The 19,242-nt window shown below is 38.5% G+C and overlaps 1 protein-coding gene across 4 annotated transcripts in view; it reads left to right on the forward strand.

Annotated features, from left to right (window-relative positions):
- The window catches only part of MRPL13 (mitochondrial ribosomal protein L13), a 50,437-nt gene that overhangs the window by 16,912 nt on the left and 14,283 nt on the right, over positions 1-19,242 (forward strand). For all 4 annotated transcript variants that reach the window (XR_006288370.1, XR_006288373.1, XR_006288371.1 and 1 more), the window contains exons 5-6: positions 7,395-7,481; positions 10,987-11,108. Coding sequence is in view for 1 of the 4 variants with exons in the window: in XM_043539142.1 (XP_043395077.1) it covers positions 7,395-7,481; positions 10,987-11,108 (209 nt within the window). In the remaining 3 variants the exon portion in view is untranslated. The remainder of the gene's footprint in view (positions 1-7,394; positions 7,482-10,986; positions 11,109-19,242) is intronic.

The raw sequence follows: 19,242 nt of genomic DNA on the forward strand, positions 1-19,242 counted from the left end.
GCCTGAGAACTGGATCCCTTCTGGCATTCACTCTGAGTTTTGTTTTTTTGCCAAACTCCCACTGTTCCCAGAGAAATTCATCTAAGACAAATTCAGAGTATTGCCAATAGTTAAAACATGTTTGACAAAGACTCAGCAAATGGTGATAGAATTCAGAACTTCATCGTATTTAGCGAGAAAGGTGTTCTTGTGTAACAACCCTCTAAAGAACTCTGGAGATTTAACTCACTCTGTGTTCAAAGCAAAAAATCTAATTTGATGGTTAGAGAGATGAGAGAGAGATCTGATTTCCGTTTTTGTCACATTGTTAGTTTAGAATAGTAGATGGTAGTTTAGTATGCCAAATATTCTGTCTGTGTAGCTATTCTTATAGATCATTCTGATCTTGATAAGTTTAGTGGACCATGATGGCATAACAAGCAGTTTATCTGCAACCTGTACAAACAGTGACATGACAAAAAATAATATAGGTAACTGAATGTGCATGAAAGTTTCTGTTAACAACCTGGGTGTGTATTCTAATTTTTTACCTGCATTTCACAGACGACAATATTTTGTAACTACATGAAATGGCAGGATGAAAGGCAGAGTGCTCTAGTGGCCCAAGGACAGGACCTGAATTATAGGAAAAATCTATAAATACTATGAGATTATCCTCCATATTGAGTTGGTTCTGTGATTTTCATTTATAGTTAAGAATCTATCAAGATTAGCTTCTGGTAAATTTAACCTGAACAGTATTTTTGGAAGTGGAAATCTATGCTAATTCCCCCTCCCCCTCCCAAAACATTGACATTCTCCATGCTGCTTCAATGTAAGGTCTTGTTTAAACAACATATTCTAATCAGTGCTTAACTTTGTATTCCTTGCTATGTCTATACAAGTGCGGAACACAAACCTGTTATTGCAAAGTAACTAAACTATAGTATGATCTCGTCAGAATTAGTATGAAAATGTTTTATTAAACCATCTATCAATAAGGTAAGCAAGTTCAACAAGAAAAATCCTATTTATATTCTATCCACTTGCACAAATAGTATTCAGAAGTATTCTTTAGCTGGCAAACATGTAAATTAATTCAAAGCTTCTAAAACGTTTTAATACTAAATAGGTGTACTGCCTGTAATTAGCAAACTATTTGCTTTCACTTAAAACATGGTAGAAGTTATTTAAATTTAAATGATTAAACAATGAATAGTATTATATATTAAACAGTATTAAACAGCGATTTGTCAGTACTTTTGAAATTATTAACTGTCACAGCTGGGGTGTGGGCAGTCAGGACTAGTGGGTGGTGCCAGACTCAGCCCTAGAGAGCCACAGGTCAGAACTGGAATCAGAAGCCAGGAACCAGTCCAAGGGTCAAAGCCAAAGTCAGAAGCCAGGGACCAAATCAAGGTGAAGGAGCAGAATCTGTCATAGCAGCTGGCTGGGGATCCACCTAGTTGTACAAATAATTTCCTGGTATCCCCTCCAGTGTTAACAATTCCCTTGTTACACATGGAATAAGGGATATTCAAAGAGGCCTGCACATCCCAGAGCCTCACAGTGAGGCACTCAGATAACAGCACAGGAGTTCTAGCTTCTACTGCTATACTGAATACATATGTTTTTTTCAGGGGGCGTGCATGGGGGCAGGGAGCAGGGGCATATCCCCCTTCCCCCCAGTAATCGGTGGGGGTACAGGATTCCTCCGGCCCTGAGGACACAGAACATGCCCCTCTAAAAGCAGTCAAATTTAAATTCCTGTGCATGCCTCTGTGTTCTGTTTTTTGTAGGAAGATAAGAGCCACAGAGAAATGGCAAGTTAAAGCAGCAAGTGACCAGCCTGCCTTCATTTTACACGATTCTGATGCATGGTAGATCTAATTGGCTCTAGAGGAGTTGCAATAGATGGTCAGAGTAAGCAAATAAATTGTTCTCTTAATTCTCTGAATAAGAAGTTTTAATGACTCTTAAATTGGCCCGTCAAGCTTAAGAGAAACTTGGAGTTGGCTTGAGAAAGATCAAATCTTTCACATTTCAGAGGAATTCTACTGGGGAAAGCCAAATGAAGCAAACAAGTTTTAAATCTATATTCTGAAACAGCCCGAGTGGATCTCAGACATCTTGATCTGTGTTACCCTTTTACCTTCATAGAATATTAGGGTTGGAAGAGACCTCAGGAGGTCATCTAGTCCAATCCTCTGCTCAAAGCAGGACCAGGATGAACACCACCTAAATCATCCCATACCTTCAGTCTGAACCTATTTCCAACACATCAGATCTATAATCTTCTTGAATTTTTAGCTGCCAAAAATGAAAGATGGCAACGAGCCATTTTGATTAGCAGGTAGATGTATAGATAATCATACCTCTTCGTCACCATCTTCTTCAGATCTTTGGATTGATGACATTTTATTCAACAGAATAGTTTTGATCACAGCATCTTTGCCATACAACAGCTTCTTTCCTGGACTTTCCACTTGCTGGAGCTATGAAGTACTGTCGTTATAGGGTGAAATTTAAGTATTGCTAATACTTCTGTCTAACAAGTAGAGCAGAGTGGCTATTAACTTGTGAACCTTTGAATTGAACCTTTTATCCTTGAAGACTGATCTCTAACAAGAACAAAATCATCTCAAGAAGTTATCAGAGTCATCAAGCCTGTCTTGGCAAATTTTTGCCTCCAAAACCAGATGATCAGATCTGTGTTTTAAAGTAAGTATTTCTAATTCTAATGTTCTTGGTTGTGTCTTCTACATGAGCAGTTTTAGGGGTTCCTTCATATTGGACTTGCCCATATTATTCAGGAAGTGTTTAATGAAGAAGAAATTACCATTTCATTTTTAACCTTTCACTTGACTTCCTTAGTTTAAGTGCAGATTGTTGGACGATCCATGGATTTTTGTTAATACGTTTTTTTCTAGTTTCAGTGCGATAACCTCCTGTTGCCATAGGTTACAATGATTTCCCTCTTTGGTTTTGTGGTAGTGAATCAGGTCATGTGTAGTACCACCACTAACTTCCTTTAGGACATATGTTGGGGACAACTTTAATTTCTGCTGCAGGCTGCTAAGGGAATGCATTGACTTGCAGCATCACTGGACTTCCCAAACTATGTCCCTATCTTGCCAATATTGCCCATTTTTGAAAGCAAAAAGCAGAGAGATTATGTACTTTCAATTTGTTTATTTGCAAGAAGCACATGTTTGGAACTCAAAGGCAGTTTTTATAAAAAAATAAAGCATACAGACATTTTAGTTCACTTGCATAATTACTGTAAAGTTTGAGACCAGAATTGTGAAAGTTTTATGCCTAAACTTTGGCCCATACATCTTTTGAGATGCCTAAAAATGGAAGTGGCTAGACTTTAAAGCAACTGAGTGCCTGCAATTTCCATTGACTTCAGTGGAATTTATGGATGCTTGGCAGTTTTGCAAATGAAGCTACTTTTGGATTGGTGGCTAGATATGGATTTAGGATCCTAATTCAGCCACCTCAGTTTAGAAAGTTTTGGCCTCAAATATTTACTTAAAAATTTCACTTTATTTTCTAATTGAAAATATAAGCAAAATTTAATTGACACTGGTTATTTAGTTACTTGGAAAACTTCACATGAAATTAGTGAGTATAAAACAATTCTAAAGAAGTGAGAAGTACTGTATGTGAGTTGGCCATAGTTTTTAGAGGCTGTGTTGCCACTGGCAAAGAATTAGTGGTTGACAATTGCTCAGAGTGCGCTTCACCTACTGAGAATAATTATAAAGCAGGACAAGATTTCACACTGGCAATATGCTGTGAGGAAGCCTGCAGTGGAGTCATTGCCCCAATGTATGCAGCTGCAGGCATTGAAATAAGGGCGCTTAAAACATTCTTACCTTTGAATGTTATTTAAAAATCACTTACGTGCATAGACTTGTATTGCATCTGCATAATGATTACCTTTTGGAAGAAAAACCTGGAACAGAATCCTTACAGTTGGTGTTTGAAAGACTATGTAGTTTGGGTCAGGGAAGACAAGGAGTAATTTTGGCTAGTAATATACATATCAAAAGGCTATTCTTAAAACATCAAATACAGAGAGTTTTCTTTTACAACTATGGGGAGGGGGAACAGTTTTTAATAAACCAGAGCAAAACTTTGAAGCCTGGATTAGTAGAGACATAGAAGTGAGTATGCTATGGATTAGGGAGAATATTGGAACAGGATCAAGTATTTTAGAAGTTCAAAATACTCTCAGCAAGTCTTCACAGGTGGTTTGATCTCTGGTTTGGTTGTGGATGAAAACAAATTGCTTTTACTATTCTTAATCTGTTCCTCATTCTGAGCCCAATCCTGCAAAGTGTGGAAGGCTCTCAATACCTTTCAGGATTGTGCTCGCTGAAGGATATCAATTTAAAGTACTCCTCTAACTCTAGAGTTTTAAATAGTTGTGCAGAGCAGTAATGGGGAATGAGATGGGGTGGATTGGGAGAAGTACAATTAACATACATAAATAAAAATATTCAGATAGTAGGGAAGTGTTAACAGAAATCAAACTCTCGAAGCCAGAGTGATGTAGCTTCTCCTGAGTCTTGAAATACTCCCAGTGGAACCTAAATAATTAGAAGAAAAGCATTATGACTAAGCAGGAAAGAGAACCAAGGAGTTGGTATGGAGAGGATTTATGTACATTTGATGTATGTACGGTAGCTCTGTCTAATCTAGTAAAAAAAATCCCAGATATCCTGAAATTCTTTTAGTTTCAATACCTTTTAGCTGAATCTTTCATATCCTGCATCTTTGTGAAGGCTAGTTCATTCAGATAAATGTGGTGTGAAGGTATGTTGCTAATGTTCTAGGATTCTTAGCTTCTTAGTCACTTCCATATACTTTCTCCTGGGACCTCAGTCAATTTATTTAGTACTTAGTGATATTGTCCTGTTGGTGAACAGCTTTAATTTTGTTTTACTTATTCAGTGATTCTTTTCCAAGAATTAGCCACTCCTGGGTGTGACAAATGTATATAAGGCAGTATTAAACTACACATAAGAGCCAGGCTCTGTCAATCACCACCAACGCAAGTTGAAATCTTTAAGTCCTAATGTACGAATCCTCTCTAGAATTATTTTAATAAAAAGGTTTTTCATACTAATAAAATGCTAGTTTTTCACTAGCATAGCTGACAATGTGAGAGTTTACTAGAGCAGGTTTAAATGTAATCCAGTCCTGTGTACATAAATGGTTTGTTTAATCAACAAAAGTCAGATACGTTAGTGTAAATAAGCATTTCTAGGCTATACTACCATATTCATTTCATTGTAGTTTAAGAAGCAGAATTTGAACTTTTGAAACTTGAAGTGAATAACTATCCCAGGTTTGGTTTCGTTAACTTTTTTGGAGACCTTTTATTGGACATGTGAGCAATCCATTTAAAATTAATGTTTTTGGCACATTCATGGTTTGCTTTACAAATAGTTAAACTAACGTCTCAAAAATGTATTAATTGGCCAACTTAAACAAAGGTGTTTTAAGTCTAGAGGTAATAGCTAAAACTGTATCAATCAAAAGAGATTCCAGATTTGAAGGGGTGTACGTCAGCTTAATGCTTTGAACCCAAGATCTTATGTAAATCTGTGGACTCTGTTCATCAGCTATAAATCTGAAGGCAGGGCTCAGTACATAAAGTAGAATGAGATAATTGAAAGACAAGATTTTACAGTGTCTTGTAAATCAGCAGGAGTGTTGTTTTTTAAAATAGGATGTAAAATCTTATTAGTTGCTAGGACCACGAGTAAAGAACTGGTGGAGTGCATAAACAGCTGTACAGGATTGAAGTTGGTGGATGCTGGCTTAACAGTACCCATCATTGGAACTTTGGCCGCAGTCCTGCTGAGAGAACTAGGTAGGCAGGCCCTTTTGCCGAGATGGAGCCCCAGTGAAGTCAATGGGGCTCTGTGCGTTTCTCGTTGTAGAATTCAGACCGTTGTTGTTTAAGGTTTTTTTAAAAATCTGATCACCATCATCACATAAACACATCATTTTAACTGGAATTCTGTTTATTGGAAATGTATAGCTAAAATATAAGAAAATTCTCTGTTTTACTAAAAGTCATTGTCTAATTTTAATGAAATATTGAATCCATATGCACATATTCTATGAACTAGAGAACAGCTTTCTTGGAATTCTGTAGTCCTCTATTCAGTTCTTTTGCTGTAAAACTCAATTATATTTCTTTTGTATTCAGGTAACAATATCAGAGTCCTTTTGTAGCTAAAGTATCAGCTTGTAAATGACTCTGGTTGGTGCTGCTTTTTACATTGTGCCTTTTTTATGTTGGAAAATTAGCCAGTTAAGCTTAGAAAGTTAGCCAGTTAAGCTTAATTTTTTAAATTAAAACTTCTGTGTTTTCTCATCAGTGCAATTAGAGCTGGATGGTGGCTTCAGCCAGGGTCCTGAGCAAGGAAAGAATGTAAGCTGCACCACTCTAGGAGAAGCTGTTACTCAGAGATAAACCTTGGGGTCTGATGGAGCCATATTGACCTCTTCTTAGTCTTCCTATCTTTTCTTTGCATCAGGATAGTTTACGGTTGTGCCTTTAATATTGTTTCCTTGAGAAATTGTCAGCTCTCCTGAATTCCTGTATCCCTTAGAATTTTTCTTCCTGTGAGATCTTGCCTACCAGTTCTCTGAGTTTGTTAAAATGTGCTTTTTTTTTTTTTGAGTCCATTGTTCTTATTCTGTTGCTCTCATTCCTTCCCTTCCTTGGAATCATGAAATCTATCATAGCATGCTCACTTTCACTCCAATTGCCTTGAACCTTCAGATTCACAACCACTTCCTCCCTATGAACATATCTAGTCCTCAACTGCAAATATAGCTCACTGTGGAAGCTTTCCTACTGGGAAATAAGATGTTATTGTCAGCACTTAGTGACCGTCAACAGTATTAATTAATTATCACATCACATATATCAGTTAATTTAGAAGAAAAGTTGTCAGTGCTCTCTAATCCTGAGGAATTAAAATATAATATTTAAAAAGGATTCTGTACTATGAGGTCGTTAGTGTGGCTGTGATAGTTAAGGTTGCATAATTGTTTCCCTTCTTCCCCATCATAGAATGTGGTGAGGCCTTCCACTGTACATATCTGTCTCTGCACAGGCATTGTGCTGCTAGGGCTGGTGGGTGAACAGGTACTCAGCCTTGCTCCCTCCAATTTCTCCCGCTCTTCTGACAGTTGCCAGAGCCTCTGGCCTCTTGGAATGGTCAGGCTGCATCTCCAGATGGTGGTTTGTTGAAGCAAAGTCCAGGATCTGGAGGAATGGGCAGGGGGAAGCTCAACCTACCTCTTTCTCATTGTTTCTGCTCTTTTGGCATGTCTGCTTCATACCCAGATGTATATTTTTTTCATAATATATATGTCTCTTTCAGATTGTTAAACTGGCTATTTATAGAATGCTTCCAAAGAACCTGCACAGAAGAACTATGATGCAGAGGCTGCACCTCTTTCCAGAAGATGTAAGTCAGTAGCTGTACTTGGTTATGTTCTGATTTCTCATGCTTTAAGGAAGTATAGATGTAGTTATTGAAATATCTCCCTTCATGAGAAAAACAGCTTGTTTCTTTTATAGCTAAAGACAGTTTGAATATTAATGTTTTTTCTTTATAACTTCATGAAGCTCTGAAGATTGTCATGCATTAGAAGGCTTATTGTTTTGTATTTTGGCCAAAACAAAGGGCCTTTTACTGTACAAGATTATTTCTAACTGGAAATCAAGATAGAGTACAGTATCTGTAAACTTTGGTTCCGTGAACTGGTTTTCAAAATTTAAGGCCTGGTCTACAGTAGAAAATTAAGTCAGCTTAATTATGTCACTTGGAGGTGTGAAAAATCCACATCCCTGAGTGGCATAATTAAGCCAACCTGTCCCCCAGGGTAGATAGCACTAGGTTGACAGAAGAATCTTTCCATTTGACCTAGCTACCAACTCTCGAGGAGGTGGATTACCTTCACCAATGGGAGAACCCCTCTTGTCCCTGTAGGTAGTGTCTACACTGAAGCACTACAGTGGTGAAGCTAAGTTGTTATGCGTAAAAATGAGTCTGTGAATTCACAAACCATGGGAAAAAGCCTCCCAAGTTATTTCCAGTCCCCAGAACCCTAAAAAAACCTCCAGAAGCTATTAAGAATCTTCACTGTTGAAGATTCACCAAGCTTGCTTCTCAAGAAGGGACAGAACTTGCTAAATTACTTCACAGAGCATAATGTCTCCATATAGGAGGGAGTTTGAGCCCAGTTTCTCCCAAACCAGAAGGTACTCATTCACCAGACTACTCCACTAATCAGCGTGTATATTAATGTCACATTCTGGGGTGCAATCCAGACCAGGGAAGGGTTGTGTCACTGTCTGACATGTAACCCTGAGTGCCTCAAAATGCTCTGCTGCTTTAGCTCTCTTGGCTGGACACTTCCAGCCAGTGTACAAGCATGCCCTGAGTGTCTGTGTGTTAAGCAGCCCTGGTTCAGCGTTCTTATTCCAGCAGCCTGCTTGTAACATCACCGCACACACTTTGGCCTCCCCCAGCTTTGGTTACACCTGGCAAGATGATCCAAACACCCCCTCCACCCCCCCAGTCCTGAATTTTCCCTAAACTGTGTGTTCTGCAATGTCCAGCCCTCTCTTTGACCATTCAGAGAGGGAGTCAAGTTCATTTGTTCCTTTAAAGAGACCATACTCAGCAGCTGGCCACATTAACTGGTGTTAACATTCACTTCAAATCAAACACAATGCTAGGTCGGTTTAGATAAAAAGAAAAACAAGTAAAATAAAAGGAAATGGGATTTTAAGTGAGTCACATATAAAAGATAGAGTTAGGAATGGTTACAAGCAAATAAAAGTGAAAAATGCTTTCTAGAGGCTAAGTCTTAACAAAACAAACCACAGCCTTTGTTCAAGGTAGTTTCCTTACCAATCTACCTACCAGTGAAATGGCTGACCAGCCCATCAGGATCTCCCATAGTGTCTGAAGTGCTCGGTTCCTTTGTCATCTAAGATGAAAGATAGCTTTGGGTTCTTCACCCATTTCTTTTATAGTCCAGTGAACCTTTGAAATGGATTCTTTTAAATGGTACCCCAAAAGTAAAGCCCATTCAAACTGGGGGGAAGATGACATGGAGTCTGGTCATGAAGGAAGTTCCATGTTGGTTTCTTCCCTTTCTGGTGTTTGCTAAAATGCATATTGATCTGTTTTCTCAAATCTCTTCCCCTTGCTATGATGCTGAGTGACTGTCTCCTCCCCTGGCTGGTTTGACGGTCCTGTTTATCTTTTATGTAAATTGCATTTCCATTGTCTTTTACTGTACCTTGGAAATACCTTCCAGGTGGTAGAACAACATTCCTTTGTCTAGGGTGGGAGTAACTTTAGCCCTGCCTGGCATATACACTTTGATAATATAATTTTCATTATGTTTGTAATTTGAATTTGCCCTCCATGCATACACCACACAATAATGTCAATGATCAATATGTTGGTAGCTTTCTGTTGTTATCTTACACCACACCCACTAGATAAAGGTAATAACAACTGGTCAGTCCTGCTGAAACTCACTACCAAATGCCAATGAGCGTCTTGCAGATGCTGTTAGGATCACAATTAAAAATGTTGTTCTTGTATTAAGAGTAATCATAATACTGTACATTGTGCTTGGGAGCCAACACGCAGCAGCCTTACACTGGAAATTTCTAAAAATTACATTCTAACAAATGAAGCATGTGTACTCACAGAGAGAATATGAGAGCAGTGATCAGAAAAAAATGTATATGTTTATTCAGTACACCATCGTTTCCTTTCTCTGTCTTAAATGAAGTAAAGATGCATGTTAGCAAAAGAGCTAGAATATTACTTTCCGCATGAGGTATTTTAAGTCAAGCAGTGACCCGTAAATATATTGTGAACATGTCAGCTGTGGTTTCTGTCGAAAACGCAGATTTATATTTTCATTTTTGTTAACCTTATAACCCAGTAGCATATATAGATCTTTCTAGCAACAATATGTTAAGCGTGTTTCTGTGCTTTATTAAATAAATGCCAACACCCAGATCTTTAGTGCTACGTGTATGCACTATTTTCTTGGGGTACAATCCATAGAAAGCATGGCAGTAAAAAGAATTATTTTTTTTATTTGGCATTTTGTGTAGCAAAAGTGTGGAAAAGTATGCTTGACTATGAGCTATATTAAGGAAGTCAAAATCATATTGTATATATCTTTAGTGTCTGGTAGCATACTTTTTACAAATCAAGCAGTCACAGATTATTGATACCAGTAACAGTATTAATCTCTTGAGTTTCGTTTCTTGGAGCAAGCTTATTATTTCTGAAGGATTGATGAGTACGATCTAGTACATAATGTTAACTGACTTGGATCTGATTGCCTTTGAGACTACTTCTGTCCTTCGGCCTTTAACCTTTCACTTCATCAAGTCAGTTACTATTGTCTGAAATTACTTTGAGATGCTTTGCCATTTGAACTCCAGTGAATGGATGACAGGGCTCTTTTTCTGAGGAACTCAGTCATGCTTCTGGTGGGAATGGGGTTCTGTCTGGTCCTGTAATTGTGTTTGGGGGATTTCTTTGCATTATATTGTTTAACTGTTGTCTTTAAAATGTCAGCACCTTGAATTGGTGTCTTATCAATGTTTATATTTTTAATTACAGTCAAGACTGAATACAGTTTTTCTGGATATATGTTGTTAGGTTCTCATACTAAATGGTCTGTATTATATTTCTTCAAATTCCAACTTAGCTAGAGGTACTAACATTATTTTGCAGTAGTCTCAATTCTGTTGATTAGATGGGTTGATTCATTAAGCACTGAATCCACTTGAACTGGTAGAAAAATGTTCTGAAAAGTGTACCTACACACAAATATTTAGGTTTCCTCTTTGGAATTTCAGTGCTCACAGGGAAAATTTATTGCTTAAAAACTAGAAAGCTGAGAATCATTTATTATCTTCTACCTCAGGTTATCCCAGAAGACATACGTAATAATCTTGTAGAGGAGCTTGCTCAGCCACGCCGAATCCCCAAGAGGTTAGATGAATACACACAAGAAGAAATAGATGCCTTCCCAATGGTCTGGACTCCGTAAGTATCTTAAAAACCTTTGAAAAGGACATTTATGACTGTAGATGTGATGCGTCAACCTTTAAAGAAACAGATGAGATCCCTCTGAGGCATGTCAATTTTTCATATTTATAAAATACATAGTTTTGTGTTCGATTTATACGTTCAGTTATGTTTGGCTTTTCTTTAGGCATGGATTTTCTGCTTGAGGAGGAAATGTCTGTCGTAGAAATAGAGCTCAATGGCAACTTTCCCCCCTCTTTGTTTTTCATATAAAGAACTTGGGCTGAAAATTGTATCTGCCCATTCCTGGTATATGACTCATAAATGTAGTGGATTCTCATTCATAGAGAGAACTCCCTTAAACTGCGGATTTGCATTATATTCTACAGTCTTTAGACATAGCTGAAAGAAGCCTTAACTCTTTATCCTATAAGGTGAAATAATATATACAAATAAAATATGATTTCTCTCTGGATATTATATGTGGGGAAAATTAATTTTACTAAACCCCAGACCTTTAGACCGAATGTTTGGCAGAAAGCATGTCATTCATTCACTTTGATGAAAACTTTCTTTTCCATGGAGATGTGTTTTTGTTTTTTCTTTTCCCCACAAAGTTGCAGTAATACATATATTACATGTCAATGTCAGAGTATGTTTCAGATACTAGATTAAAATTCTGGGGAGAAAATTCTAATAATGTTGCAGGGAAAATCATCCCTACCAACCCCTATTCTCTCTGTCTCTTTCTTTTTCCTTCATAACCCTCTTATATTGCCCTGCTTGTCTCCTCAGGCTTTTTGGTCACAGTGCAAAAACATTGTACATCAAATTAAACTGTATGACAGCCTCCATTTTCAAATGTTACTAAATAGTCATTAACGTGCATGAAATCCAAAGGAAAAACAGTATTACCAGGAAACAGTGTGCTGTGGGAAGCACTACAACTAAATTATGGCTTACTGTCCTTTAGCCTGGCGGGGGAAAGAAGCCCAGGGTGGGGGAAGCATGAAATAAAACTTCTGCAAAACTCCCAGCTTCCCAAAAATCTCAAGCATTTACACTCCCCAGGTCCCCTGCCATCAGAGCCTTGTTACAGGGAAGTATTCGGCACCTTGCTCCCTGCCCCACCTTTGTAACAACTTGCACAGATCTTGATCTGAATATCCTGAAAGGTGCATTTACTTTGCAGCAATAATCTATGCTAATTTCTGCCCTAAAAGCAAATAGAGACTGAATTTATCCCAGAATTAATCCCTGATGTATCCATGAACACACTAAGAAGTGTGTGTAGAATATACCAAAACTTAGTCAGACAAAATATACCTAAGTGTACGTATGTGTATACAAGGTATTTGTAGTTTTAAAAAAAAGTCATGTCATTCTTTAATTAATGTGCTTTGTGATTTAGGAAGTGGCATGGTCTCGGGGCAGTGAGTGAGAACAGATTCTGTGGTTTGAAATGTAACTTCTTGGGAGTATTTAGACTACCAAATGCAATGTAAAGACAACATGGAATTACCAACCAATGTAAATATCACTATTATATTCATAACAGTTCTACTTATTACTATTCTTAATATTGCACATTTGTGTCGCATTACTGACTGAGTCCCTAGTCAGGGTTAAAATCCCAGTGTGTTAGGCACTATATAGATGCATGTGAAGAGACAGTCTCTGCCTTGGAGAGGTTACAATCTAATAAAAAAACAATAGAAGAGAATGGGGAAGACCATATTTATATAGGCTAGCCATGCAAGTGACATGATGGTTCCAAATCATTTAAAATTGCAAGGGTTTTGTTTGTTTAATATATAAATAAATATAAGTGATTCCCTATCTCAGCAAGCACTACAGGTCCTCTAACTAGCCAGCATGGAATGCTGGGATAGGGAATTGCTGATGCTTATTTGTATCACCACTATAATTTTAAAAAGATTATATTGAGAGGCAGCAGGCTGTTCTTTAAAAGCGAAGAGCCCAATATTATAAACAGTTACTCCTCTCATTAGTCCCACGCTTGGTCTCATTGGTTCCAGTGGGACTACTGGTGAGAATGAGCATCCACATGGGAATAAATAGTTTGCAAGATGACACTCTTAAACAGTATAGCAGTTTGTTTTGTGAGAAAGCATAGGACTATGTCCTGCAAAGTGTTGTACGCTGCTGTCAGGTGCTGATCACCCTTGAGTCCTATGGAAATCAGTCAGAGTTGAAGGCAAAGGGCAGGCATGCTCTTTACTTTGTAGGATGAAACCCTTCGTACTTACACTTTGACACTAGTATGTAATGGACTTACTTTTAGATTTAATGTTTAGGTGATTGCTGCAGATTCTTAATACTGTACTGTAAACGTGATTTAGATTGTATTTCTACTTAGTAATGATAAAGCAGTGGGTAATAAGCAAAAAGTCTTTTCAAACAAAGCAATTAATTGAAAACAAAGAAAGGAGGAAATACATTTTAAAATAGAAAGTTCAAAAATATGTGGAGGCACATCATAAAATTTGGGTTATGAAAAGAAGAGAACATTCTACTTCACAAAAATAGTTCCATCAATAGCTCCTCAGTATAGAAAAGGAACGGCAAACTGTTAAAAAATATTTTATTTTTACAAGTAAGAGAAAATCACAGTTTTTAACATGAATTTAAACAAGGAAAAGTCACTAGGCTCCTTTTTAAAATTTATTCAAACAGTATTTGCCACTCACAAAAAAATAGTGCATATTTTCTATATGATAGTGCACATGTAAATGGGAATATTCATCTGTCACACTGGACAGTAAATGCAAAACAAAGGATGGAACTTTTCCAAAACATAATTTAATATTTTTTTAAAGAATTACACATACCTTTGAAAAATAGGACTACATAATATAAACTGGACCTGTGAGAAGGATTAATCTGTATACTGGGACAGGCCTGCACAATTCCCATTACATACTCATAACAATGACCTAGCCATGTACAATTAAGAAACCACATTAATAAGTAGTAAAGATTTCTATTTTTTGTTTTACATTGATATGTAGGATTTTTATCAAAGTGGGGCAAATAATCTGGTAACATTCCAATAATTATCCGGTATGGGGAGATGTTTTCAACTGAAGCATGTATGAAACTCCCAGTAAAGGTAATCAGTTACCTTTGTAAATTGTACATACAACAGGAGAATCGATCCCATTAGTCAATACCATTTGTCTAGTATTGAACACAGTGTAGAAGGGAATGAAGATCTGTCTGATTGTCTGTGTCCGTGAAACAGACACATGGAGCTGTGTAGGAGCTTATGCACGTAAGTTATAAAGATCAGAATATGATTCCTCTTTATAGAATTTTTGCATTCCTGTATTTTTGGGGGGTGGGGGGCAATTAGGAATATGACATTGTGAGAACTGCATTGCTCACAAGTTTGGTAATAGAATACAGTCTTTCACTTGTATTTTTTCACATCTTATCCCAGTTTGGTAGTGGACGTATAGCTGCTGTTCAGTGACCTGTGTAAAGTTATTTGATGTTCCTAATGAGCATGCCACATGTTCACTCAGCTTGCAGCTGCCCTTTAACACTGGAACTTAGTGTGTTGAATTCCTAGGCACTGGGCCTTTCTTAGGTGTCAGAACCACTCAACAGGGGAGAGAATTGTGGACTTCATGCATGAGAGGACTAGTAGTGGAGGTATAGTTTCCCATTACTACTCGTTCCCATCACTACTTCCATCCAGGAAGCGTTCAAACTATTTACTTTAAAGCAAGCCAGCAGTATCTTATGGTAGACAATATCATATGCTGCAGAGGGGCCCAGGGGAATAGGAATGGATGTCTGCCTTCTGTCACCCATCAGTGCCATTAAGGTGGTTTCGGTTTTCATGTCCTGGCCTGAATCTAGATTGTCAAGTCTAGGATGTTAGCTTCAATTAAATGACCTCAAAGTTGGCCTTTGGCTAACTTCTCTGTGAGCTTGCTCAGGAACAGATGATTTGACACAGTAAAGTTTCCTGTCTCTAAGAATGGGAGGAATAATAATAATAATTTTAAAAGTACTTCCCTACTTCACAGTGGTGGGGTGAGGATGAATACATTAATGAGCTATGGTGCCTAATGATGGGGACTCCATCAGTAGTTAGAGCAGAAAGAGGCTCAGTGGAGCCCTGAAACTAAAACTTAGCAAACTTGTAAAATAACATCTCTGATTTAAACTACCCTATTTAGCTAAGTAAAACAAAACAGAGAAAGACCACTTAAAAGGACTCTCATGGTCTGCAGTAGGCACAGCTCAGTTCTTCTTACTGCTCTTACTGGCCAAAAGGAATTGTGTGGAAGTTGGGGCTGCTGCCCTTATATACACTTTCGTGGGAGGCCCTGGGAGATAGGCAGGGTAAATATCCAGCTCCAGTATCCCCTGTTTTTCACCAGCTTCTGAGCTCTTATGCTGAGGCACAGGCGTCAGCCCAAGAGGGAGACAGCGTCTGATTTCAGTACTAATTTCAAAGAAAATAAGCATAGAAACTACAAAACTGAAATGATATTTCAGGTGTTCCTTAATGACTGATCAAGTTCTTGGGAGACTTGAGGATGACAGTAACCCCACATATTAAAAATGGGCCATAGGACATGACAGACAATTGTGGACTAGTTAGCTCAACATCCTGCAGAGGAAATGTTAGAAAGACACTCATGTAAAGCTGAGTTCTGTGTATTTAAAAAAAGAATGTTTTCCTGCACACTATGAAATACAAAGGAAAAAGCAACCTTGTAGTAGTGGTAGTAGTATTTTATTTATTTAATTATTTATTAAATAAGCATTTCCCTGCAGTGTTTGCAGTCCAAACTTAATAGAATTGTTCAGGCACATGAGAACTTGAAAGTGACCCGATGAAGTGAGCTGTAGCTCACGAAAGCTTATGCTCAAATAAATTTGTTAGTCTCTAAGGTGCCACAAGTACTCCTGTTATTTTTGCGAATACAAACTAACACGGCTGCTACTCTGAAACTAGACTAGCCAGTTTCAGTTAAGTTTCCACTCTTCTAGCTGACAGTTATGGAAAAAGTAAACAAAGATCATCCATAGTGGAAAGAAAATTAGATTTCAGATATTCTTTCATTTTTAATCATCCTAAATTGCAAGAATATAGACACGGGGGACTGATTTTAGCCTTTGCCCTGGCTGTTGTACGTCACTCTGTTTTGGAGTTGCAAGGGGCAGGGAGAACTCCCTTAGGGCAGGAGCAGCACAGAGCTGACTTTAGTGACCTGATGCTGGCCTCTCCCCTCTGTTCACTGTTACAGGCCCCGATGTTAGAGGGGGGAAGGAGCTGTGCCTGTAGCACTGATTGCTGTGTGGATTCTGGGCTGCTGCAAAGCCCGTAGGCAGCACAAGAGCCATAAATCAGTGTGACCTTTTGGCCCATCCAGCAGATTAGAATCCAGAGGGCACAGAGATAGGGTAAACCCACCTCTGCGCCTGCTACCCTCGCTTGGACCTTCTGCACTATAGTTTTTTACAAACGTGATTTTTACCTTGACACCCATTTTTAACTTGATCCCATTAAAAAAACACTGTGGTTCGCTTTAGTGCAGGAGCACATCTTAATTAAAGGTTTCAGAGTCACCACCTTGGTTAACTGGCATGTGGAGGGATTTGAAGATACACTGGTTTAATAGGCAAAGGAAATGCAATTGTGGTTCTATAATCGGATGTTGATAAGGTTTTACATTAAAAATTACTGGCTAAGAAAAGAGATCATGGTACAAGAGGGAAGATATTGTCTCATTGGACAGAGAACTGGCTGAAAACCAGATAACAGTGAATGACTGTAATTGGTAAATTCCATAGTTGGAAAGAAGTCATTAATGGGGAACATCAAACATTATTTTTTAGATTTCTTGTGTATAGTGTTATATGAGAATTTGATAGTGAAGGTAAAGAATGTTAAATGCTGATGGTACTCTCACTGGAAATATAACTAATAGTGCATCTAGATTTGTAATGGTTTATTGTAGGTCTTTTCCATCGTTGCCAGTAAATGAAAACTGAAGCACAATAGACAAATGTAAAATGATGTCTGAGGTAACTGTAAATGGAAAAGGCATGTTTAAATAGATCCAGCGGTGCAATATACAAACCCCCAAAAAAGGATTTTGGATTTTACATACCTGAGAGACAGCCTTTCTCCCCATGCTTTATAAGCTATATCCTGCTTGATACAAATAGAGGGAAGCGTCATCAGGGAATTCTCTATGAAGGCACTTTTCCTTAGGAGTACTTTCCCACTCCCCCAGTTTGAACCCGTAGACCTCCAAGGCATGCTTCAGAGCCCATCTATTTGAGCAGATGTTGGCGGAGAAGGCTGAGGCAACTAGGATAGGAATTCTGTTTGGGGGGTAGAGGTGGAAGTGTGGTTTGGGAGTTTTAATTCATATTGCCTCTACTGACTGTTAATGACTATGAGATGTGTTGGGAGGGCAGGGAGAGAAAGAGAAGGGTTCCTGCTTTGACTGAATTTGATTTATAGCTTTTCTTTATTGTGTGTTTAGATTTATTTCCGGGCTGCTCAAAGTTCTAGGCTGGTTGGATAAATAGAAAGAATACAAAGTACTGATGCCATCACCTTGTACAGAGTTGCTGTTAAAAAAGACACAAATAGCTTACTCTTATTACAGCACTTTTTATCAGTAGATCTCAAAGTGCTTTACATAGGAGCTGAGTATCATTATCCCCATTTTACAGAGGAGGAAACTGAGGCACAGAGTGGTAAAGTGACCTGTCCAAGGTCACCCTGCAGGCCAGTGGCAGCACCAGGACTAGACCCAGGTCTCCTGAGTCCCACTAGGAAACACTGCCTCCCTAGACCTGCATTCTATTCCTTGCCCTGTTGGGTGACCTTGGGCAAATTATTTTACCTCTGTGTCTCAGTTTCCCTGTCTGCAAAATGGGGATAATGATACTTGAGCCTTGCAGAAGACAAATGCTGCTGATAACGATGAGGGGATGACAGAGGCCACAGTCCTCAATGCAAAGTAGAATTTCAGTTATGGAAGGTTATCAATTATTATTGTTTGTATCATGAAGAACATTAAAGGACCTATCGAGGCCATATCATAGGAAAAAGGCACTGTTATGTGAAGAATTTACATATTTGTAGATTATATGTTTAAAGAATGACAGAGCTCTAACCACTAAATGCACCTTTCAAAATTAAAACTCTATGTACTTTTCAGTTCCCAAATACTTTCACCCTCAGGGCATATTTCCAACCCTAGCCTCCATTTCCCGGTTTAAGATAGCAACTGCTGTGAATGCTTTGAAGACAATAGTTGACAAGCAGCACTGAGGCTGGGGTGAGCCTCAGTTGAGAGGACCTATATCTGCCTTTTTTACTAAGAAGCCAGGGGAAAGAGGTGACCTGCAGACTTTGACAGCTGCTGCATGTGGGCTTGGAGTGAAAGTACCATTAAGGCTGGGGAAGCACAAGGCTGGGAAGGAATTGTTGCGTGGCAGCTGCACCCACAGGTTCAGCAGCGTGTGTGTCCATATGTATGGTTCTTGGCTGTCTGTTAAGAGCCAACCCCTTCACTTTTCCTTCCTCGAAAAACATGGCTCTCTGCTTTCAGAGTTGTATGATTCTGGTGTGGTAGTGTCCGGAATGTGCTGAGAGCTATGCCGCAGGGGTGGGTGGGTGGGTGGATGAAGTGTGGGATATTGCTGTAGCTGGCTCCCAGTAGTGCTCTGTTGAAACCTATTCATGATTTTAGAACAGCCCCAGCAACCCCTTCCAGGAAGCAGGATGTAAATGCTGGGGCCAGAAATCAGGGAAGTTACTCTAAAAATAAACATCAAAAAGGTGTTTGATTTTCTTCAGTCAAATTTCAGAGAGTTTACAATACATAGAGTTTTAAAGTTTCAGAAGGATTTTGGAGATTTTTCTCAAACAGCCAGAGAGGGATTGTCTGGCAGATGGAGATTCTTAATGGAAACTCTTCATGAACCTAAACCCCTGGCTGGAAAATAGGCACTCACTATGTTAGCAGGCAGCAAACTAAAGGCATTTTCCCAGGAGTGAGACTCTTGTTGTGTTTCTGGAATTTACCCAGACCAAACTGGAACACATATACAGGTCCATCTTTTTATATTTGGTTGAATTTGTTAAAAT

The sequence above is a fragment of the Chelonia mydas genome, chromosome 2 (genome assembly GCF_015237465.2).
Source record: "Chelonia mydas isolate rCheMyd1 chromosome 2, rCheMyd1.pri.v2, whole genome shotgun sequence".
Taxonomy (NCBI): domain Eukaryota; kingdom Metazoa; phylum Chordata; order Testudines; family Cheloniidae; genus Chelonia; species Chelonia mydas.